General features: G+C 46.3%; 3 protein-coding genes across 5 annotated transcripts; 1 reads left to right on the top strand and 2 right to left on the bottom strand.

Moving 5' to 3' along the window:
• Positions 1–429: 429 nt before the first annotated feature.
• NDUFB9 (NADH:ubiquinone oxidoreductase subunit B9) lies at positions 430–3,413 on the bottom strand. The gene is made up of 4 exons (XM_065752164.1): positions 3,293–3,413; positions 2,905–3,097; positions 1,376–1,489; positions 430–665 (listed from the first exon to the last, which is right to left on the bottom strand). The coding sequence occupies exons 1-4, from the start codon at positions 3,376–3,378 to the stop codon at positions 534–536; spliced, it is 525 nt and encodes a 174-aa protein (XP_065608236.1). The 5' UTR covers positions 3,379–3,413; the 3' UTR covers positions 430–533.
• Positions 3,414–3,417: 4 nt separating this feature from the next.
• TATDN1 (TatD DNase domain containing 1) lies at positions 3,418–15,764 on the top strand. Of its 3 annotated transcripts, none has more exons than XM_065752160.1 (11): positions 3,418–3,642; positions 3,959–4,008; positions 4,987–5,050; positions 6,283–6,426; positions 6,533–6,575; positions 8,985–9,070; positions 9,189–9,229; positions 10,621–10,697; positions 11,331–11,401; positions 12,301–12,427; positions 13,914–15,099. In XM_065752160.1, exons 1-11 carry the CDS (start codon positions 3,540–3,542, stop codon positions 13,933–13,935), a joined length of 828 nt encoding a protein of 275 aa, XP_065608232.1. In that variant the 5' UTR covers positions 3,418–3,539; the 3' UTR covers positions 13,936–15,099. The 3 variants fall into 3 exon arrangements, with proteins under 3 accessions (XP_065608232.1, XP_065608231.1, XP_065608233.1); XM_065752159.1 differs by having other exon boundaries at positions 3,451–3,642; positions 15,010–15,764; XM_065752161.1 differs by lacking the exons at positions 3,418–3,642; positions 3,959–4,008; positions 4,987–5,050; positions 6,283–6,426; positions 6,533–6,575 and adding an exon at positions 8,114–8,182 and having other exon boundaries at positions 15,010–15,764.
• Positions 15,765–15,773: 9 nt separating this feature from the next.
• On the bottom strand, positions 15,774–21,757 carry RNF139 (ring finger protein 139). The gene is made up of 2 exons (XM_065752157.1): positions 21,542–21,757; positions 15,774–17,830 (listed from the first exon to the last, which is right to left on the bottom strand). Exons 1-2 carry the CDS (start codon positions 21,720–21,722, stop codon positions 16,023–16,025), a joined length of 1,989 nt encoding a protein of 662 aa, XP_065608229.1. The 5' UTR covers positions 21,723–21,757; the 3' UTR covers positions 15,774–16,022.
• Positions 21,758–24,305: the final 2,548 nt, after the last annotated feature.

Genomic DNA, 24,305 nt, shown 5'->3' on the forward strand with positions numbered 1-24,305 from the left:
TTGCTAAAGCAAGTCAGCTTTTGTAATTGAGCGAAGTGAAATTCTAGTACAGCACAGCCTGCATGAAAAAACGCATAACCTTGAGACGCTCCTGCTGCTGTGTGCTGAGCTGCTCGCAGCTGGACCCAGCTCCCAGTAAGCTGCCTCTCCTGCCCCCTCAGCTCCATGTTCTTTCTCCAGGAATGAGCTTTACAAGGCCACTTATTTCAGTCCTGGGAGTTGAGTTGTTCCAACTCCCCACAAAGGCTGCAGAGAAGTTCCAATAACCGTTCATCACTCTAACCATCACTGTGGTGTCTCAGTATCCCACGAAGAGCCCTTCCCTGGCTGGTCAGTGCTATACACATCAGTGTTAGCAGCCACCCATCCTACACTGCACCAACTGGAATCGTAGCCATGCTACGATAGCGTATCAAAAAACACCTTCAGTTTCACTTCACTTGGCTTTATTCTGCATTACAGTAACACGTTCACTGGCATACCTACTGCCTGTGGGAGATGTATCACCCCAACTGCTGCATGCAATAATACTTTTACATGGGAATCTCACGGGGTCTGGTCACATAGTGCCACCACAGTGGTGGCAGATGCCCTTCCTTGCGAGCAGGAGGCAGAGCTTCAGTTCTTGGGCCATCAGGTGGGGTTTCTTCTTCTAACTGCTTAACCTGGAAGACAAAAAAAAAAAACCCAAAGCACTGTAATGCAGATAAGCACATTTCAATACTGCAGTTTTCAGCAGCCCAGAGCAGCTGAAACCAATCCCTGTTCCAGGAGGAGAGAACCATGAGTGAGACCCTCGGCTGACAGACAGGTTTAATGCTTCTCACTATTCACTCAGCAAGCACTTCAGACTCCTGTTACCAAATTAAAGAAATTCCAAGTGTTAAGAGTGGTTTCCAAGCGAATTTTTACTTAAGGTCACTATTTTCTCCTAATTCAAGTCCAGCACTACTGAATTAACCAGACTGCATTCTCAGACCACTTTGAAAACCACCAGTTAATTTAAGTCCTAAAAACCTCCCATATGAGTCAGTAGGAGCCCCATTTCTGCAAGCCCCAGCAGCCCTGCAGGTGCTACTAATACAGGTTTCCTGAAGCAGCGTTAAGGACTGGCTGCCACTGCATAAACCCTCATGACAGCACTGCGTTGCGCCATGCAACCATTTCCCTCCATTTTAATCACTCTGTCAACTCTGTCCAACTGCAGTTCAATTTAAGTTGCCTGGAAATCAGCGTTCACACCACTCAACGTCCTCCCAAAGCACAGCTTAAGGCAAACAGCAGGCGCTCAGCATCCCCACTTCAAGTACTTCCCAAGAGCAGAGCCACACGTCACACCGATACTTGTTTCACTCAGCCCTGAGCAGACACTGACCTCTTTCTCCCAGCTCTCCCGCTGCAGCTTCTTCCACTGCTCTCTCTTGGCAAAGTAATCGGGATACATTGCCTTCTCAGAGGGGTGCCAGTAATCCAAGCACCATTCAGGAAGCTGTCAAAAAAAACCCCGCAACCAAAACACAGCAGTCTTATTATATATGCACGTAAAGATACAGACACACAGGAAAAAAATGAAGTGTGCTTGTTAAAGCCACTATTAGAAAGGGATAAACAAGCTATGAAATGAAGTGATACAGGAGAACACCACCGAAGAGCCCTCTGATGATAGCTGCTGGCAGTGCATCGCACAGCAGAGGGCAGTGCTTTCCATCTGCTTCCCAGATCCTAAGCCCTAGCAGGAAGCCACAGCGACCTGCTCCAATCATAGCATGTCCAGGCAGACCTTGGGCCACTTCAGCTCCTGTAACAATGGCAGCGAGTGGAAAAGGTGCCATCTCACGACCTCACTGCTCTCCACAACTCCCTGAGGATGGGAAATGGAGAGGGAGGAGCTGCTCTCTGCTCCAGGTAATCAGACACTGAGAACGACACAAAGCTGCACCAGGGGAGATTCAGACTGGAAATGCTCCTCAGCTGCACTGAGCACAAACTAAGTCCATCTAATAGGGAGAGATCTAAAAATGGCATTCTGCAGCAGCATCTCTGCTAATGCTGAGGCACACAGAGCTCAAGTTCTCGTCTTCCATTTCCACTCGTTCCTTTTTCTGCCCCTATGCCCACATCAGGGTCTTTCTCTCACGTGGCTTCATACCTGTAAGGAGCTGATCAGATCTCACATTTTGTGTCACCACTTCCTTCAAAATTTGAAGGGAAAAAGGGTGCGTGCATGCTCAAGATGAGCACCAACTTTTTGTCATGCATTAAAAGAGCCAATGCTGAGGAAGTGAAACGGTGAATCCTGTTTCTGCACACCTAAACAGAACAATCTCAGCCAAACTCCAGAAAGATCACTTCTGCTGTTTTTCAGCATACCATCCAACATACGATGGTCCCCAAATACTTACTCAGCACTACAACAGATTGAGGTAAAGGGTCATTTGTATGATTACTAAGAAAAATGCTGGAAGAAAGATGGACTCAGGGAAGAAAAGCTCCCCAAAGTCAGGCTGACTGATACTTTGGTATCAGTCAAAGACCAGAGTGAGATCAGTGGCCCAAGTGGTAGCATCACTACCAGCACAGGGCAGCTACCACCTCCCAGAAATTCAGGTGCTGTCCCAGCAAAGCAAATCCAGTGACAGAGCAGCAAATTCCATGTCAAAGGATCACCCAAGCACAACAAGATCTCCCACACATGCTGTAAGAGTCACATCACTGCACTGGTGAAGCAAACTGCAGCCCTACCAAAGCCCTATTGCAGCTTTGCTGATGACTTAAGGGTCTTGGCAGGTGAAAAACTACACAACCAGCAGCGTGTGCTCACAGATTGAAGGCCAACAGTGTCCTGGGCTGCATCAGCAAAGGGATGACAGCAGGGAGAAAGGGGAAGGGGGGTTTGCGAGGTACCTTGTAGCACTCGTATCTCTCGTAGGACGTGCCACCAGGAGAGTCGGGGAAGATGTAGGGCTGCGGGTGCTGGTTGGCCCAGAACTCCTCCTCGCCCGCCCTCAGCAGCTCGGTTGCCTTCACCATGTCCTTCACATCCTTGTTCTTATCGAAGCGATCCCTCAGCAGGACGGCGAAGTACCGGTACTTGTCACTACGCAGGGGTCAAGCAGGGGTTAGAAAACAACAACAACGAGAGCGGAAACAAAACGCCTCGCACACACTGGCGGGGCCGGGCCCGCCCCCAGCTCTGAGGAGAGGACAGAGGACAAAGCCCAGCTGGGTGCACAGGGCCCGGCCCCGCTCCCAGCGCGGCAGCAGCCCACCCCTTTCCCCCTCCCCTCCTCACCGGTGGATGCACCAGGACTCCAGGTGCCGAAGGGATTTCTTGTACAGCCTCAGCACCTTCTGCTGGTGCGTCAGGTACGCCGCCATGTCCGCCGCCCCGGGAGGCCGACGGGAAGGACAGGGCGGCACTGCGCATGCGCCCGCCGCCATGAGCCGCGCCAAGCTCGTCGGTGACTGGGTGGCTTGCGCAGTGTGCGCAGCGTGCGCTGTTTGCGCAGCGGGCCCGCCATTGGGGTGCGTTCCTCAGGATGAGCTCACCTGCAGCTGCGCGGTTTTTGTTGGCAGATATCGGCGTTAACCTCACGGACCCCGTGTTCAGGGGGATCTACAGGGGGACGCGAAAACACCAAGGTGCGTATTTCTTCACGTTAGGGTTTCCTGTTTGATTTTCATTTTTATTTTTCTCCTCGGAACCTGGACGTCTGTTCCTTGTGAAGGCTCTGTGGAAAGCTGGGTGGGCTCTGAGCAGCTGAGGTGTGGGAAGCGAGCCCGCTGGCACTGGGTGGCATTAAGGTCCCCTCCAGCCCCAGCCGTCCTGCTGTTCTGTGGTTCTCTTCTGAAGCGTGGTTCTGTAAAGCTTTAAGTGATGGGCAGTGTGTGGAAGTAATGCTACATTACTGAAACTTGTAAAGTTCGGTTTTGTGATGTTTCTCGTGTGCTTTCACAGATGACCTTTTGGATGTGGTGGAGAGAGCTGTCAAAGTCGGTGTTAAAAAGGTAATTCCTCACAGTTAGAAGTTTGTACGTATCATCAGCTGCTTTCTGCTGGTTGCTTTTTTGGAAGCAGGGTCTGAAAAGCTCTGATGGCCATGAATAAGCAGATATTTTGGTATGTGAAGATAACTGGAGACTGGAGAGAAGATGGAAGCGCCCATAAATACTTTAAGGGGGAAATGGCCACAACCTGAAGGGTAGGAAGTTCCACACTGATGTGCATGGGAACTTCTTCACAGTGCAGTGACGGAGCACTGGCACAGCTGCACAGAGAGGTGGTGGAGTCTCCTACTCTGGAGAAGTTCAAGACCTGCCTGGATGCCTACCTGTGCAACCTGGGCTAGGGAGCTGCTTTGGCAGGGGGTTGGACTCAATGATCTCTAGAGGTCCCTTCCAACCCCTACAATTCTGTGACTGTGAGCACACTCGTAACTCTTAACTTTTCTGCAGTGGACCACATTACTTAATTGCAATAGCCCAGCCTGCCTATATATGTGTCTTTGAAGTCAATAAAGCATCAAGGCAAAGATTTGCTGGTGTATTAGAATTAAAGAAATACGCCCTCCTCAGCAAGAGGGATGGGATGGGCACTTGGCAGATTGCTGAAGGGCTGTTGTCTGAAGGAGTGGGCTGTGCAGTGCCAGTGCTTTGCCCCATCCCAAACCATGTTCACTTGCCTGAAAACTTCATCTATTTGTCTGAGAATATTTATATTTGTCCACGTATCAGCAGATTTATAGTGGTTTATGGAGATTGATTAAAAACAATCCGTTTTTGTTACCTAGTGTATTTCCTGGGGATCTAGGAAATCGGTATTGATTTATGAAGCTTTGTTATATACCCATTAATAATTGTTATGTACACATTAATAATTGTCTTGTCATGCTCTCTGCCTAAATTCTTAGTTCTCCCTGAGTGTTTTCTTAAACGTTCTGTTTGATATTCAAAGCAGATCATCCTGACATTACTTCTTTTTTCCAGTTTTTGATTACAGGTGGGAGTCTCCAGGACAGTAAAGATGCCTTGCAGCTGGCACAGACCAATGGTATTTTCTCTTCAGACTTCTGTTGTCGGTCAAAATTCAAATCTCCCCAGATTATCTCAGAATTAACAGTGTATAAGGTCATGGCCCTGGAGTCGTTTACAGAATGTCAGATTAAAATTGAAAATGAGGATTCAGATTGGGATGAGTGCACTGCATGTGGCTTTAGATTTTGCTATTGCTTTGCTACGTAGATTCCCAGGTGTTGGGAGAGATTGGTCATTGCTTTAATTTCTATTTTTAGGCAGTTCAGATGTTTAGAAAAACCAATCCAGGTTTGCTTCTGGAAGCAGAGTTTTTTACAAGGTCCTTTTCCAGAAGTAGGCTGAGATAGATATGTGATGTGGAACATATCTTTCTTGGTGTGTAGTGGGTTTTTTTCCTCTTTTCTTTTAGCAATCTTTCATGACCCACTAGAACAGCAGAACATCTCCCTCTTCGTGGCCCTCCCAGTTTTCCTTTCTGTTAAAAGGAACGCATCCTTCCCTTTTATCCTTAGGTAGCTGTCATTGCACTGATTACTTAAATACATATTTGAATTATAGAACACGCATTAAAGTACTATTTACAGAAGGGAATGATGAAAGAATTCAGGTTGGAATGAACCAGAGGAGGTAACTTGGTCCAACCTGTTGTTTAAGGCCTTTGTAGAAGTGTGTATGTGTTACATATGTACACACACATACATATGTGTGTGCATGTATTTATATGAATATTTTTTGTATAGATAAAGGCATGTTTTATATATATATTTCTTTCCCATGCTTTTACGTTCTTCATAAAGGCACTAAATGTGCCCTTTTATTTTGGTACCGAGGTCACGAGGATGGGATTTCTGGGTAAGTCAGACATTGTAAGGGAATGCTTGTGCCCTCTGCATGTCTTACAGCAAAGGGTAACGTGGTTTATTCCCAACCAGACGTGTTTCTGGGTGGTATCAGGAGGTGTCTTCCAACCTCAGCTGCTCTGTGAGAGCAGAACGGAGCACCTCACAACTCAGCTGAATTAAATGGTGTGTACCAAGAAAGAGCCTGCAGCCCCCAGCAGAGATAACTTTGACATTGTTAAAGCAGAAAGCATCACCGTAGTAAAATCATCCCGGTGATAAAGATGTTCACAGGGAGTTTTATTCACAAATTATGAGCAGTGAAAAAAAGTCCAGACACAGGTAATGGCCATAGCTTCTCCAAACTCATACTTCTCTCTTAAAGCCATCTAACGATGTGTTGCTTTAGATATGTTCTACAGTACTGCTGGCTGCCACCCTACGCGCTGCGGAGAATTCGAGCAGGGTGACCCTGACCAGTATTTATCTGAGTTAAAAAATCTGATGGAGAAGAACAAGACAAAGGTAATAGCAGTTGGAGAATGTGGCCTAGGTAAGTGTTATCTTAGTACTTCAGTGTTTTTTTCCTTGATATGTATAAACATATATGTATATCCTTGAGCCCTAACTAACTGGGCTTTTGTTCTTTCCAATTGTAGATTTTGATAGATTAGAATTTTGCCCGAAGGACATCCAACTCAAGTAAGAAATTCAGTGACTCTGAGTTGACTTTTATGCACGCTGATGCATGTTTTCTGTCCTGTGTTTTACCAAAGAGCATTTTGCCAGGTAGAGATTTGCAATCTGCAGATCTTTTTGTGTCAGAAAATGTTATTTTAAAGGAAGTGCTTGATTTTGCTTCCTGCGTGGTGTGGTTATAGCATGTCCTTGGCTGTAAAATCCATCCAAATCTCTGGGTTTCTTGATGTGGCAGGTATTCATTCTTGCTCGAACTCAGAAACTCCTGCAGATCCTTCAGAAGAATTAACGTAACTGTAGTATGTGAAGGAAGAATTAGTTTGTTGGAGTGGAAAGCGTAAAGGAGGGAACAGAAATGTCAGAAAGGATAAGTCAGCAGTGGAGAGAAGGAAGCTTTTACTAAGGGCAGTGTTAGCTGAGATAATTGAGAGCTAATATGTTCATCTGAGGACCCGGAGAGATCTCTAGTTTGAAGTAATGTACACAGCGAAATACTTAGTGAAAGGAGCTAGCCCTTACAATCAGCCTGCACTCCTGCAGTGACAGTGTTTGCCTGCAGCCCTCCTTGTGAGAGAGGGTAGGTAGTGGAAGAGGGAAATTCTAATGGGAGGAGCCTGATGAATTGTTGCAGGTTGCTGTTGTGGGTAGAATTAGTCACTGGGGGGCAGTGGTTAGCTGTATGTTCTCCTAGTTGCTGCAAGCGATCAGTAGGTAGTTAATCATGTCTTTTACTGTATGAATGCAGTGCTGCAGATATTCCCCAAATTAGGCAGGTGTTTTTTTGTTGGTAGTATTCAGCACACAGCAAGTTTACGGGGTTGCACTGTGCAGGAGTGCTCCACGCCTTGCAGTGTAATTATTTTCTGTGGCAAACTATAACACTGGGTGCTTGCTGCCTTAGTGCTATTGAGAGGAAATGGTAGAGTCACAGAATGGATTGGGTTGGAAGGGACCTTTAAGATCATGGAGTTCCAGCCCTCTGCTGTAGGCAGGGACAGCTCCCTCCAGACCAGGCTGCTCACAGCCCCATCCAGCCTGGCCTTGAATGTCTCCATGGAAGAGCCATTCACAACTTCACTTGGCAACCTGTTCTGGAGTCTCACCACCCTAAAATCTAAGGAAGAAATTGTAGTTGTCCTTACCTGGTGGACTGCAGCTGAAGACCTACAGAAAAATAGTCTATTGGATGGACTGCAACTGGGTTTCAAGACAAGAAGTGACAAAGTGGAACAGAAATCACTTCTGAAGTCCTTTGTAATTAAGTTTGGCAACGATGGGAAGTTTTAACCTGAGATATTTCAGTGACTCAAACAAAATATGTAAACCTAGTTTCTCAGAGCTCTTTGAAAAAGACAAAAGAAATGTGCTATCACTCATACATGAATCCCAAGTTGCTTTTCTGGAGGTCTACCTCTGTGTGGCCAAATTTGCTTCAGCTGTGTTAGTGCTGTGATCCCCAAACTGAAAATACCAGAGCATTTGAACTTTGTGGTCAAAACTAAATCTGCAGACAAACATGCAAGAATGTTATCAAACACTATTGAGGGGAAACAGACCTGGTCTAATGGGCTGGCTCTCACCCAACAGGAAAAGGCCACGGCTTAAGTACTGTAACTAGTAAGGTTTGGCATCCTGATGATTTGCACCAGTTCCAGTCACTATATGTCAGGTTTCTTTCACTTTCTAGGATTTCTTTCCTGGCTTTTGTTGTTTTGTTTTTTTTTTAAATCTGGGAACTTCCCTGTCAAGATCCTCCTTCTCTCTGACAGGACAGGAAGCAGCATGTGATGGGCTTCACCATTGCTAGATAAGGAAGAAGCTTGCACTGCCTGTCTCAACTTTGAAGAAGGGTAGTGGTTTTGTGGACAAGAAGTTAGGTCAGCCAGTAGGTTACTTATGGGGATTATTTACAGCTCAGTCTCTAAAACCTCATTTTCATATGAAACAATTCTGAAGAATGGAAAGAGCTGTTTAAAAAACAAATAGCAAAACAAAAAGCCAGCACCAATAATGAAGCAACTGTAGCTATTGAACTGCAAGAGCAATTGTGAGTTGCAGTTAGGTTTGTGTTTTAATCAACATAGACTAAGCACAGTGTCCAGACTGAAAAGAGAATTGTGATCAGGTGTCATTGATCTCCTGAATTTTGATGGGAGTTTTAAAATGTTACTGTCCATTTATTGACCTCTTTTATCTCAAAAGATTTGTTCTGATGCATAAGGAGTTAAACTTTTATTACAGCAGCACACAGTATGCTTAAACTGTTGCATGGATGATAGCTTCCGGGTGACAGATTTACTGATTCCTTCTTTTATCTGTGGAGAGCCAAAACAGACAAGTGCTGGAAAAAGCTGTTCTGCTGTCTTTACTCTTAAACTGGATTGCTGCTTAAAAGTGATTTTTATTTTCCAGATACTTTGAAAAACAGTTTGACCTGGCAGAGCAAACAAGGCTGCCCATGTTTCTTCACTGCAGAAACTCACACGCTGAATTTTTAGGTGGGTGTTGCTCGAGAGCTTCAAGGAGTAACAAATCCTGAATATGAAAAATCTGGAAACCTGAATCTTTCGTCTTTGTTTCAAAGCCACCTTATGTTTTATTCATTTTATTTTGCAGACATAATGAGAAGAAACAGAGAGAGATTTGTGGGAGGAGTGGTAAGTGTGGGCTTTGGGGTAGCATTTGTTTTTACGTACACGTGTATAGATGTGGGGCTGGAGGATGTGTGTGAATATTGTTAATTTGTGCCTCCTTGTTTGCCGTGGAGTCTGTGCAGGCTTCCTGTTGGGTCCTTTTAGCTATTATAAGTTAATATTTGCAATCCAATCTACTTTTAAAAAGAGGTTTCTGTCTATTTCTTTTTTTATTATTACTTTTGTTTCTTATTCAACAGTTTGACGTTTCAGGGAAAGAGGATAGGCTGTGAAATGGCTCTGCAGCTGACACGAGCAGTTTTTCTTGGCGTAACAGAAGGACAGTTTAAGCACCTTATAATTGACATTGGCCTCTTCCCAATTCTATGGTGCCTGTAACTGCATTGCCTTCAGACCACGGATAATTTGGATGCGTGTTCCCAATGGAAGCAGTAACCTCAAACATTTGCTTTTGACATCAGACATGGTTTTCAAATTACATCCAGATGTAACTTTTGATTGCTTTCTGTCTTCAGATATTCAGATCATGTAGTTTAATTCAAAAGCGTAGCAGGAAGAAAGTTCAGATGAAATGATTAAGAGAGTCCAGCAATTCCCTTTCAGCTTTCCAGCATGGAAGAGTTTTTCAGAAGTAATTAAGACGTGGATTATCGTATCTGCTAATGTCAGACCGCAGCTGGTCTGGATGTCTCAGCCCCCAGGTTTCCCCACTGGTACCACAGAACCTTCCCCAAGCTCTTAAGTTACACTGAGCAGTCTCCTTTCTTCAGTTCTGCACAGCTGGTAATGAGCAGAGAAGCAAGGAGCAGGCACCCTGTGCTGCTGGTGGTTCCCTTCCCCACGTGAGGAAGTGGGTGCTCTCTTTGCCCCGTTCACAGACCACAGCTTCCACGTGGGTTATGCTTCCCACCCTGTGACCTGTCGCCTCATCCTTAGGATGGCCAGTAGGCTGTCAAGTTCCTTCAGACTAAAATCTAGGCTGAAAGTAATACTGACTCTTACTCTCTCTGACACTGTCCTCTAGGGAATACCAAGAATCTAAAACCTGAGCGCACACAGCATTGCTTTCTGTGTGTAACCTCCCACATTTCAGGTACTAGCTACAGGAAATTGATGGGCTGAAAGCAATTTCAGGGTATAGACCTTTCCTACATTTATCACTTGTGAAACATGGTAACCGGTTTTGTTGCAGCATTCCAGTGACTTCACCCTGAGCTTTGCCCCAGTTCAGAGTCAGCTGAGCTATGTCCCATCTTTGTTTGAATACATGTGTAATGCATTCCATTAAAAGGTATTTATGACACAAGTCAGTACCACTGTATGAATTTAAATGATGTAGTTTTAAATGGAGTCTGTATATTACACGTTCACGTATGTATTTATGTTTATTCCAGGTTCATTCTTTTGATGGCTCAAAGGAGGAGGCAGCAGCTATAATAGATTTGGATCTTTACATTGGCATAAATGGCTGGTAAGTTCCTCACAGGAAATAAAGCTATTTTAAAATGTCAGCTGCAATGAACTCATTACTTTTTTAAACAATGAGGTCAAGTTTTCAAAGCTCGGTAGGCCCTTAATCGTCTGACAGATTTAGAATTGCACATTAATCTTTTAGCTACAAAAAGTTCTTAACTCACCACTCAGCAAGCTAATCTGGTCTGGGGTCCTTGGTGCTACCCTCCGCTCAAGTTCGGAAATGAATAAGGTGGTGGAGTGTGGAAGTGGTCTTTGAGTAAGATCATTAAAGAAAACACAGCACAGTTCTCAGTTACCATGTCAATTGCAGGAGCAGTGCAAATGTAACCTGATCAACGTTGTGTGCTGCTTACAGGGTCAGCAGGCAGCCGGCCGCCAGCCAGCTTCGCCTGGTCTCAGTGGCGTGGGTAGCTGAGGCCGTGCAGCTGGGGGCCTGCACGTTCCCCAGGGCGAGCCAGCTTCACCTCCTAACTCTGCCTTTGCTGCTCCGTGCAAAGTTTTGAGTTCAGAGGAAGCATTTTAAAAAAGGAAGTCAGTTGTCTTTAATTAGGACTATGAAAATTGCTATGAAACCCTTCAACATGCAAAGTACCTGCACGTGCTTTTTAACCAAACTCTGATTTTCTAGTTCGTTGAAAACAGAAGCCAACTTGGAAGCACTGAAATCAATTCCTAGTGAACGATTAATGATAGAGACTGGTAAGATTTTATATCTTGGTCAGCAGTTTGTGACTCAAGTGCTGTTGGGCAACGTGATATGCTTGCATAGCAATGATAAGGCAGACCTGAGAGGAAGGAGTCAGGAGCAGAAAGGGACTGCCCTTCTCTCTGTTTTGGAGGGCAGTCTGTGGGCTCTTTGAATTCTCCTTTGCAGCTCGCTGCTGGAGGGAAGGAGCTGCCTGTCAGCCCCTGATGTAATGAGGGAAGATGGAAAGGGTAAACTGACAAGCCTGGATTTTCAGTTGTGCTTTAAATGCTGAAGTTCCTGCTCGACTGTCTTTCAAAGCACAGCTTGCTGGAGAAGTGCGAAACAGGGCAGTGGCTGAGGTCCTGCCAGTGGTAACTGTAATGTCAGCCGAGAACAATGGCACTTTAAATGGGGTACTGCAGCAGAAGGCTCACATTCCCTTCTTGGGCTGATGAGCTGCTACTTTAATTCTTGACTTCAGTGTGGTATTTTTTTGCATGTACACTTCATGTATGAGGAACTGACAGTTAAAAATGTATTTAGTGGAATTTCTGAACCCGGGGGGAAAAAAAGAAAAGCAAACTGCCCGAATCCTTTAGCTTATTTGCTTATGAAGCACGAACCTTAAAAATACAGGAAATTTCTTGGGAACAGATGCAGTGCGTGTAGCCATCTGTGTGATATCAGAGCTCGGTGGTATGTATCATTGCATGGTATTTTAAAGGGTAAATTCCTGAAGATAGTGGTATAAAAATGCAAAGATTGTTTGGGTATTAAATTACCCCAATCTCTTGGGTAATTCCTAAAAGGAAGTAGCAAGAACCTTGTCTGTGGATGTAGTTGGTGAAGCCATCCCATGGTATGCTCAAGTGATCGCATGCTCTCAATTCTGTTTCTCAAATGCTACTAGATGCGCCCTGGTGTGGAGTGAGAAGTACTCATGCTGGATCGAAATACGTAAAAACTACATTTCCTACCAAAAAGAAATGGGAAATAGGGCACTGCTTGAAGGACAGAAATGAGCCCTGCCACATAATGTAAGTGCACTACTGTAGGAATACGTATTTCAAATGCACAGGGCAAAGAAAGCAACGGTTCACTGGAAATAGAGTAACTAGAAATGAATTTGAACGTACTGAAGTATGCAAGGTATTACTTAATAGGTGGTAAAAGAAAAGGTTAAGGACTTAATTTTTCCATTTCAGCAATTGTGAATGTGGAAAGCTCCCTGAAAACAAAGGCAGCACTGATTGTTTCTTTCCTTCCTCTCAGCATGCTGAACAGTGGGTTAAGCCCTGTAAAGCAGCCTCACTGAGTGAACTTCAGTCAGTTGTGGCTGCTCTTAAAACTGATCAGCACTGGAGCTGTGCGGTTGAAGACAGACAGCGCTGAGATAGGGAATAGACAGAAATGACATTGATGGGGCTTCTCCCAGCTCCCTTCAGGCCTTGATGTGCCTGTGGTAAAGGCTGCCATGCTGTGACCATAGTTAGGGGTTCTTCCTTCATTCTGCTGTGGTGCTGGAACAGATAGAACACTGATCCTGCAAAATAACAGTACTCAATGCAGAGAACAGTGAGAGAAAGCTCTAGGGGCAGCTGGACTTACAGCCTGAACGTTCAGAAACCTTTTCTTCTGCCACCTCCTCAGAATGCATCGTCCTGGAGGTGAGAAAAGCAGGGAAATGTATCATTGTTTTAGTGAAGATGTTACCTCCATTAAATGGCATCAGTAGGTGAAATCTGTGAATTTTCACGACTGCTAGCAAAGTCTGGTTGGTCGCTGAGGGCAGTTCGTGCTGTCATCTTGTTATCAGCTCCTTGAAAAGAAGGAATTAGGAAAGTTTCTTGTTGTGCTGTAGTACAGGTCAGTCCATGAATGCAGATGAGATCAACTGAGAACAGTTTTGTTTTTTGCTCCCAAGCTGAGGAGCTCTCCTGCAGCCTGAACAAGGCTGCTGTGGCAGGCGTGTCTCTGTTGCACCATCCTGTGCTTGTCTGCTGCTCACGGTGCAGCTCATGGCAGCACCTCAGAAACCCCAGAGCTGGCAGAACGGGTAGCCTGTCCTACAGGAGAACACAGCTGCTGTACATTGGCTTTTTTTTTGTTGTTAATTAAATGAGAATCTTGTTTAACTCAACCTTATTTCAAAAATACTGTCCTTTTAAAATTAATTACAGCCATTACTCCTCATAGATTAGGAACGTGAGAACCTTGTAAACCTTAGGAAGCACAGTGAGGGTTGGCAGTTTGTGACTCCACCAAGAACATGATCTATTCTAAGAGGAAAGTTAGCATGAGGGCACAAACTATATTTAATATTTAGGGCATATATACTGTTTAATATAGCGCAGTTGGCAGGAGGGTTTTTCCCATCTTTTTTTGATGGTGCTAGAAGGGTAAGGAAGATGGCTGTTAATTTTGACGGTGATATATTAATGCATATTAAGAGCTGCTGTACACACCTTGGAAGCTATTTTTGTGGAAACTTCATCCACCAGAGGCTTTTTTTTTCTCCTGCAGCTTTCATACAGTACTGCAATAAAACATCACATCCCACTGCAGCCAAGTGGGGACAAATACCAGCAATACCTGTAAGCTCTCCCAAAGCTCTTTGGGGCTGACATTCTTTGATACCTGGAATTATTTCTATGTAGGCCTGATCTTACCTCATCTTCTCTTGGAGATCCTCTTAAATAAAGCAGCTCTTTGGCTGCAAAACACGAGTGAGCATGAAATGGTCTAATTCTTCATCAAGGACAATACTGGCATTCCAGGAATAGTTAGGAGCAACTCCTTCTACTGTCATTCTCAGAAAGGATTTTATTGCTTAAGTTGAGGCAAAAATCCCAAACCCAAACCGCACCACTGAGGTTAAAGTCCTTCATCTTCACCACAAAGAAGTTTCATTTTTTCCTACTGCTAGAAAAGAATTGTACAGAAGATGCATTTTTTTATTTTCCTGTACTTCAGCAATAGGAAATCCAGTAAATAAAGGAGAAGGGGCTGTGGCTTGGTTTGCTCTTAACTGAGTCTTAGTAATAGTCTATACCTTCTTTTCCCTCTTTTTCCTGGACACCAAAGACCCAGGCCTTCTAAAAGAGCTTATCTAGCATCCCCTATGGATACCTGAGTGTATTTGTCACCGTTAGTTAACCTAGAGAAAGAGGAAGCAGAAAGGAGCTGTCCCGGTGGCCAAAACCTGTTACATTTATAGCTGGAATTTAAGCTTTGCCATAAAGCAGTTAGTTTATAGTGCTGCTTTAACCTTGACAGGAGGTTAATGAATTTGACCCTGAAAAATGAAGACCACTGATAAAGACATGCACAAAATGACACTTTCTTTGGAACAGAAAGCTGTTTAATTACCTCTGAACAAGAGTCAAAAGACCAAAGATGAATCTGTACCAGTGAGCAACCAGCGACCAGGGAATAGAAGTTACTGACTTTAGCAAGTGAAGCTGTTTCCATATCAGAGCATCTCACCCTGTTGGTCTCAAAATAGGTTTTTATTCCAGGTTAATCTTAGTTACTCATGTACATACAGCTGTGACACTCTGATGTATATTCAGGACTGATTTTTGGAGTCTCCTGATACCTTTTTTTTTTTTTTTTTCAGTCAAATACTGGAAATAATGGCAGCAGTAAGAGAAGATGACCCGCTCGAGTTGGCCAATACCCTATATAACAACACTATTAAAGTCTTCTTTCCAAATATATAAAGTTTTCTTACATTTATTCAACATAACTTTATAGTAAATATATTGCAAAAATTTAAGACTGATCGTATCTGCAAGTTCTTATCATTGGAAGCCAACGTGTAGTGCTTTTTGTACAAGATTAAAGCTGATTTTGAAAAAGGTGGTCTGCATTGGTACAGTTTCCTAGCCCTGTTTCCTTTCCGTCAAGATTGAGGATCGGTTTCTAAGGTAGCCTAAGCTAGCAGCTCTTGTTAATACCTGTACGCGTTGCAAAATGAATACCAGGCTGCTGAGTTCACGTGGAGAATGCTTCAAGTTACTACTGGTAATTCAGAAGTGCTTAACAATCGAGTGCATGCTTACTACTTTACCAGAAAGCTTAGCGGTTTCATCTTTTGTTCCACTTAGGCAAATGCTGTAGTGTTAAGTCTACCAACCTAAGGTTTTCTTCGTTTCGTTTTCAGACACAACTCACTAGTTGTTAAGTGATAAAGCTCTGCTAATACTGAATTTGTTAAGTAAAGCTACTTTGGTACAAGCTTTTCGGTTCTGATTTGACCCGCTGAACAGTCTGTTTTCACCAGTATCTTACATCCAGAACTCACTGATCAGGGATTACTGGTAGACAGTCTTTGGCACAGCATTATCACTACTTCAATTAAAGAGTGTTTTTCCAACCATCTTAAAAACGTGAAAACATTTTATTCCATGTACAATAATGTACATAATTCAAGGTGGCCATGAAAGAGACCAGCAAAAATTAGAGGTATATTTACAGTAGCACACACCACAGTAAACAACCACCATTCACAGACTCAACACTGAGATACTGCTGTTGTGCTTAAAAGTACAATAACTACAAAGTGATACTTTTATTCTGTTTGAGTCAATTTTAAACAAATACCTCACGGCTTAGGGAAGGACATCTTAATCACCCGAGAGAGTCCAAGTCAGCGTTAAGAGTCTCATTCAAGTGCTGTTCCACATTGTCATCGTCTTCTTCACCACTCTCTGAACTGTCATTATCTTCATTTAATTCATTTTCAGCATCAGCAGCTTCTTCTGCAACTTGTACAGGATCTTCATTTGGTGGCACAAACCCATTGTTGTTAGAGACGTTGGCGTTCTCCTTGTCCTCGATGTACACCTTCTGATGGCACATGGGGCAAGTGTCCTGAATGTACAGCCACTTCCGAAGACAAAGTGCATGAAAGTAATGGTTGCACGGGGTAATGCGAGCAGACGTGGTGAACTCGTGGTAGCAGATTGCACATACGTCATCGATTTCCCGGAGCCGGCTTCCTTTCACCTCCGGCAGAGAGTTGATTTTCTTAACAGCAGTCCTGCGATTTATAAAGGTCTTCCAGCCATTCTTGGCTTGCAAATAGATGTTGAAGTACGCGTGTAGACACATCATGCAAGCGCGGATCTTACTTCCCGATTCAAAAACCATCGTGTAAGCTCCGTTTCCAAACATGATGACTCCAAATATAAACTCGATGATATTACCAGTGGAGCGAACGTAATAGACATAATCGTCCAGCTTTTCCCACAGCACGTTGTAGTAGCCATCGATCATAAACAGTACATAAACAGTGATAGAAACGATGACTTTCAGGCAGAGCTCCACACAGAACGCAGTAACGGCGAAAAGCCACGTGTTTAGTGCATAGTGGTGCCAGAGGACGTAACTGAGCAGAACGGGCAGGATGAAAAGGCAAGCTGAAACAAACAGCACAGGGAAGTGTCTGCGAAACGACGGCACGTGGGAGGCACTGAGAGACATCAGCACAGGGTCTGTCATTCCATGGATAAAATGCAGGACTGCGGTGAGCAAAAGGCACATGTTTCGACTCAGACGAACCAGTCTTTCCTCTGGTTTCAGTCCGCTTAAACCGGTCTGCAGAGCCAAAATGAAGAACAGGACAGGTGCTACAAAACCCAGCCTTTTGTCGTCCTCATCAGTCGACCCAATGAAGGCTAAGATGCCAAGTCCCAAATAATGTGCTATGGAGGAAATGACAGCGCTCATGCCTAGCACAGTTAAGGTAGAATCGCACCCGCTTATTATCAGACTGCAGATCAGTTCCCAGCAGTTATCCCATGATAACAAGAAGAATTTGTCTTCCGTATTAGTTTCGGCCATCTTTACAACATATGTCAATACCACAGCTTGCGCTGTAAGTCTCGTCAGCCAGAAGACGCGCAGTACAGCTGGAAATCGAATCCTTTTCCATGTATCCTCCATCAACAGCTGTAATCCATAAATGCGATACATGTGCCTCACCAGCAGATAAACATACCGCACGGAGTAATAGAACCACTTCATTTTCGTAACCAAAATGACTGTGGTGTTCAGTGTGAGCACTAGGCCCGAAACAAAAACTAGCATCTGTCGGACATGTAAAGGTAGCTCAACAACCAAGCCAATGACAGGAATCAGTATATCCAGGATGATCAGCTGGGAGTACACGGACTGCACGTTCAGCAGCGTAACGTATCCGATTCCGAAGGTAAGCTGAAGGATGGAAAGCGCCATCCATAGCGAAGGTCCCTTATGGGGGAAGAACTGAATTCCAAAAGCTGCTGTGTAGTAGGCACTGTAGAAGTTTATGTGCAAAGAAGCATAGTAATTCACCAACACTGAAGTTGCAGCCAGCAGAAATGCCGAGGTGATCATGTAAAACTTGAAAAGTGCTCGCTGTTGTAACACCAGAACAACGCTGGATACAAAGACACCTAAAAACAGATGGGAATCATTTAGTTCTCAGCAGAAATTGAGCAACAGATTTTACCTATTAGCTTTGCAGCAGCATTTCTTTCATTTATTGCTTTCCCATTAGTCACTCGTAACTCTGCATTAGCAATGACACTACCTTCAGAGAACAGAACGCTTCATCTGGGGAGGGTAAGGTTGGGGATTAGCAAAAAGCAGTGGATATGGCACCGAGTTGCACGAGGGCAGGGAACATTTGGACACTGCTCTCAGACACAGGGTTTGGATTTTGGGTGGTCCGTGCAGAGCCAGGAGTTGGATTCCATGACCCTCATGGGTCCCTTCCAAAGTGGGATAAGCTATGACTCTCCTCTATGATCCATATTGAATACAGTCCTGCACCGTTGTGACGCAAAGCTAATTTAAGCATAAGTCGGCAATGCGAAATCTATCTGCGGTTTCAGACTGAAGCAGCAACAGTTTCCGATCGGTCTTGAAATCTAAGGGTAGGTGAGCTCTAAAAGCAGGGAAGAATTATGGATATAGCAGCAGTGAATTTTACACACACATCCTGAGTTAAGCAAAGAACCTAACTACAAATATCCACACTGGTCAGAGTGCTAGGGCAGGCGAGACAAACTTTTCAGAGGACAAACATGAAAGAGAGCTAGAGGATGAGGCGTGCAGGTCACTGAGGAGCTGACAGCTTTCCTACATCAGCCAATTCCTTTGATGTAACCCTACCAGGCAAGGCACTCTGAAAAGCTTTGGCAAATCCACCTATAATAGAACTGAACAACAGTGTGTATGTGTTTTTGGAATACAGATGCAGAATACAAGGAAGAAGTGATGAAATTAAGAAGGGGGAGGGTGAACAAGAATTAACAGCAAAAGGCGGAGTGCTCCCAAAAAGTTAACACATCTTAAAGGCACTCCTCAGAGGCAGTGCTGGCTGATGTAAGTACGTTCTCCTTAACTAATCATTAACCTTGGGAAGTTGACTGAGGGAAGAACTCAGTCATTCAGGAAGCGCCTTATGCTCAGTCCTTCCATGAAAAGCTCAAACTCGTGACACACAACACTTTCTAAAGCCTGACCATTCCATTGCCTTTTCACACATAAACACCCGTAGGGGGGGTCAAACATGCCCATTAACAACTCCAAGACCTTAGAGGCTGGCAGGAGCTCCAGCAGGGGAGCACAGCACCTCTCTCCCCTGCACATGGCACACTGTCCATCTTTTTGCCACAACCACGGGGTTCTGCTGCAATGGAAACGCTTGCAAAGCACATGCAGAGTTCTGAAAAATGAACAGTGGAGACAAGGAAACATTAGCCTAGATTAAAGACAAACTTCACTGCAGTTTGGTTCTACACTGTGTCCAACTCGATGCATGCGCATAAAAAGTGAAGGAAGAGAAGATGAAACTGAGCATTCCTGCAGTGAAGCTTTTTAAAAATCATACAGAATTCCTGATAGCATTCTTGAAGTAAAATGTACTCCCGGTGTCATTCAGAGCTGTTTGACACCACTCCTGAAAGCCATCAGGTCTCTCCAGTTTAGATTAGCAGTTCAAAGTCAGCAAATGGTAACTAAGAAGGGCAACTTCACTTGTATTTAAGTACAGCAAGATCCAACATAAATATCTCAGCGTGTCCTACCAACAGCAAATCCCAACTCTGCGTCCTGGTTTCGGCCGGGACAGAGTTAACTTTCTCCTAGTTTGGTGCTGTATTTTGGATTTCTGATTAGAATGTTGATAGCACACTAATGTTTTGGCCTTGCTGAACCATGCTGCATAAAGCCCAGGATGTTTCAGCTTCTTGTAAGGTAAAAGTGGGGAATGTGAAAGCAGGAGCTGGCCAAGGGCTGCTACTACTCAAGAACTGGCTTGGCATTGGTCAGGTGGTGCACAACTGTGTTGTGCATTGTTATTTTTCTTCTCCCTTCGCTTCTCTGTCCCACTAAACTGCCCATCTCAATCCATTTGCTTTATTCCCCCGCTATCCCCTGCCCCCCTCTGATTCTCTTCCCCATCCAACTGAGGAGGGATAAGCGAACGGCAAACAGCTGTGTGGTGCTGATCTGCTGGCTGGGTTAAACCGCAGCACCTCTTAATCCTTAAACTCAGAGGAAAAAAAAATAACTACTGATTGAACCACATGGAAGGTCTTCAGCATCATCTCGAAGTGGCTACAGCTTTATTCAATTTTTGGAAAGCAGAGAACCGCGTCCCCTCACAAACTGCTCCCAAAGCTCTCACTGGAGGCAGGGAAGGGATCACCCACTTCCTCCCCCACGCCCTTCCAGCAACGCAATCACAAACACAATCCTGAAGAGCTCCTTCATAACTTAATCTCATTATCACACACTTAAGAGAGATCATCTGATAATGTATCTCCCATTCCCATTTACATTGGATTAAGTTCAAGGCACTTCCTACAGCATCTGGATCACACAGCGAACAGCTCCCCGAAATTGCTTTAATGATGTGCTGCAATGTCACTGTTTTTGTTTTTTTTTTGAAGGAACTGCTTACCAGCAAGAAGCACTCTGAGCAATTACATAAAGGTAGAACAGAAGCTCCAGAAATGGGAAGTAAGAGGGGTATCCCTGGTGCAAAGCTGCCGGTGCCAGCTGCAGGGCACAGCGTCCCCAGGCACAGAATCATCGAACACCCTGTGCTGGTGGGGACCCACGGGGATTACTGAGTCCAACTCCTGGCTCCCACACCCAAAACTCAAACCCGATGTCTGAGAGCACTGTCCAAACACTTCCTGAGTTCCAGCAGCTGGGTGCTGTGACCACTGTGCTGGGGAGCTGCCCTGTGCCCCCCAAACCAAGCACCTGCCTCCTGCTCGGGGTTTCTCCTGGCTCTCCCCTTGCCTGCTGCCCTGCTTTACTTCACCCTTTTCCCCCCCATCTGCTATTGCAGCACTGTCCCACAGTGCTTCTCACTGTTTATCTTCCACTTTTAACCTCTCCTCTGGCTCTCCCCTGCCAGCTGTACCACCCTTGTCCCTGCCATTTTATTTTATTTTATTTTTCCTAAAGCAAACGCCAAAACCACACCAAGTCAGCGTGCCGCGGGCCTGCATTTCAGCCTCTCCTTTCCTTCCTGTCGTGGGCTCCCATGCCCACACCGGTTCAGTTTGTGCTGCACAACTCGGGGCACACAACCCCTCGGCCCCGCACAGTTACACCACTGACTTCACCTCCATCCCAGGGCAGAAAAACAAACAAACTGGAAAAGAACCAACTCGAAGACCTCTCAAGTTTGGGAACTCGGTCTGAGGCACTTCGGGGCTGCCGCTCCCGAGGTCAGGGCACACGGCTGCCACACTCCGCGGACCGCTCCGGGCCCTGCTCGATCGGCCTCGCGTGGCTTCACAAGGCCCTGCCCGCTGCGAGGACAACGCAAAGCGCAACACGAGCCCATGGCCGCCCTGCAGCTGGGGACGCGCACCAAGAGCCGGGGGACAGCGATGGGCGTGGGGCGGAGGACGCTGAGAGGGACCACGGCGGGTAGGAGAAGGGGGAAGACGAGGCCACAGAGGGACGGGCGCCGAGGGAATGGACCGGGGCGGCAGAAAGCAGGCAGCGGGAAGGGGTCGGGGCCGGGGAGAGCCCGAGGCGGCACAGCAGCTGCAGCGAAGCCGAGCGAGCAGCGAGGACGGGGCCCGGCCGGGACGGGGCCGCCCCCAGCGCCCTGCTGGGCCCGGACGGTGTCTCACCCAGCAGCCGGAGCAGCACGCCCAGCAGCGCGGAGCACACGGAGCCGCCCGGCAGAGGGGCCGAGTTGAAGATGGCGTCGATGAGGAACAGGCTGGGAACCCGCAGCGCGACCTCCAGCCCGGAGCGCAGCCGCGGGCCCGGCCGCAGCCACGGGAGCCGCGGAGGGCCCGGGGCCGCCATCCCCCGGCGAGAGGGGAAGGGCCGCCCGCGCCTCCCGCCTGCTACAGAGCGGGGGGCAGCGAGGGAGCGACGGCGAGCCGCTACCGCCCCGCTGCCGCCCGGCCGGGCCAGGCACCCCGAAGCGCCAACGCCGCCTCCATGTTCCTCCGCGGTCCCTCCGCGGGGCCGAGCCCGGCCGGGCAGCGAGGCGGGGCCGCGGGGCGTTTCATTGCGCGGCGCCGCCCCCGAAGGAAGCCGGCCCTGAGCTGCGTGCTCTGACATGGGCGGAGCGGGTGGGTTCCTCGTGCGCCTGCTGCGGGGAGCCCTTCCCGAAGGGAAGCGATGCTTGCTCCGCCACCTGTGGGATCGGTGTGTGCCCGGCCGCACTCTGAAGGACGTGGGGTTCCAGCACGTCCCGCAGCACGGGCTGCCGCGCGTGCTTCGCTCGTGGAATGCCACACGTCTGCCCTCGCGCTCCGGGTGTGGGCAGAGCCATTTCCAGGTCGCCCCCTGAGTAATGAACCTGGGAGGAGGAATGGTCCATTTAATTAGAGGTGATGCAAAACGTCAGTCATCCTCAGTGTGTGACCGCAGAGCTGGGGCGTGTGGGAAAAAAGGCTTTTTCCTCTGCAGTTGTTGCCCTCCTTGTGCATCCCGACGGACAGCTCGGGTATGCGCACTACCTAACTCTGGGAAATGTCAAGTATGCTCCATGTTAAAAAACAGAAGAAAATAAAAAGATTTAAAATGCAAATAATGCAGTAATCAAAGAATCAGAATCATCAAGGCTGCAAAAGACAACTAAGATCACCAAGCCCAACCATCAACCCTTCAACCCCATGTCCACTCATGTCTCTCAGTGCCACATCTGCACGGTTATCAAACACCTCCACAGATGGTGACTCCACCACCTCCCTGGGCAGCCTGTGCCACTGCCTCACCGCTCTTCTGAGAAGACTTTTTTCCTAATATCCAACCTGAACCTCCCCTGGCACGACTTGGGGCCATTCCCTCTCATCCTTCCACTGTTACCTGGGAGAAGAGGCCAACCTCCACCTCAACACAACCTCCTTTCAGGCAGCTGTAGACAGCAATAAGGTTTCCCCTCAGCCTCCTCCAGACTGAACAATCCCAGCTCCCTCAGCCGCTCCCAATCAGACTTGTGACCCCTCAAAGCTTTGCTGCCCTTCTCTGGACACACTCCAGGGCCTCAGTGTCTTTCCTGTAGCGAGGGACCCAAAACTGAACACAGCACTCGAGGTGCAGCCTCACCAGGGCTGAGTACAGAGGGTCATCAGTCAGATGACCTTTAAAGGTCTGTTCCAACACTAAGGATTCTCCAATTCTGTGCCTTCTTGGCCACCTGGGCATACTGCTAGCTCATGCTCAGTTGTCTGTCAGCTGACATCCCAGATCCTTTTCCTCCATACAGCCTTTCCATCCCACTGTTTTTGTCAATGAAAAGCCAGGTCGAGGTCAGCTCACACTCTTTTTGACATCTGCCACCCCTCCACGTTCTGTGAACGCCTGCCCCTGGCTTTATTTGCCCCTGCTCAGCCTTTCCACATGTCCCACCAGCTCACAGTTTAAGCCATCTCTATTATTTTCAAGGGATTTTGGACCAGGCCCAAGAGAATTGCGTAGGCACTTTCCTAAGCAATGCCCTGAGCTAACAAAACCAAAAAAGTCACCAGATTGCTAAAGGATTGCGTTTCAAAACAAAGGACAAAGTGCATTTTTTAATCTCACACTGAAAGGCATAACTCTGACCTAGTGGCTCTCCCCATGCCAAACAGCAGCTAGAGGTTAGGATTTGAAATGTGCAAAGTGTTTGTCTCACATACAGGGCTGACAATGCCCGAATCAAAGGGGCTCAGACCTTCCTGAATGACTTTACTACCCCGACTGCTGAACTGACCACTGTGTTAGGCTGCTAAATAGAAATAAAAGGATTTGCTTTGAAGTAAAAAGCAGTCTGCATCAGGGAATTGATACCAATGATTCTCAATAATCCGTGTGAAAATATTTATTTATGTGAGGCTTAATTTCAGGGAATCAGCAGCCTGAAGCAATTTGTGGCAATGGGATTCGGTGCTCCCTTGAGGCCATCCCAACTTCATTTAATATCCCCATCAGTCAGGAGGATCAGAAATCTGTTTTTGTGGTACAAGATCAGAGGCAATGATATAACATATATTTATTTTGCTTTAAAGGCATATGAACTGAAAGGAATCCATTAATCGGGCCTCAGGCTTTAATATGTGCACGACAGGCATATTTTACAGATGTTTTTTAGGCACATAAATACTGAAATAGATTTGTGGAGTTCTTTTGTGCATGAGCAGTTCCAGGTTGCAGCTGTTCCAGAAATCCCCATGTTTGTGAAGCGGAGTGGAGCAAATTAATACATTTTCACACACACTTCTCTGAAAACTTCTTCCACTGTTAAAGACTTTCTGTTACTCAAGCAAATAAAAACACCTGACCTTGATTCTCGGGCGGGCGGTGTGTGTGACGGTGACACCTACTGGAGACTTGGAACTTCGCAGTTTGCCCTTCTTGAACTTCCAGGTAGGGAATCATCAGCCAAATTCAGCATTGTCA

Source organism: Cyrtonyx montezumae, unplaced genomic scaffold (genome assembly GCF_038088225.1).
Source record: "Cyrtonyx montezumae isolate F1298 unplaced genomic scaffold, pur_monq_1.0 scaffold_8, whole genome shotgun sequence".
Classification (NCBI taxonomy): Eukaryota; Metazoa; Chordata; class Aves; order Galliformes; family Odontophoridae; genus Cyrtonyx; species Cyrtonyx montezumae.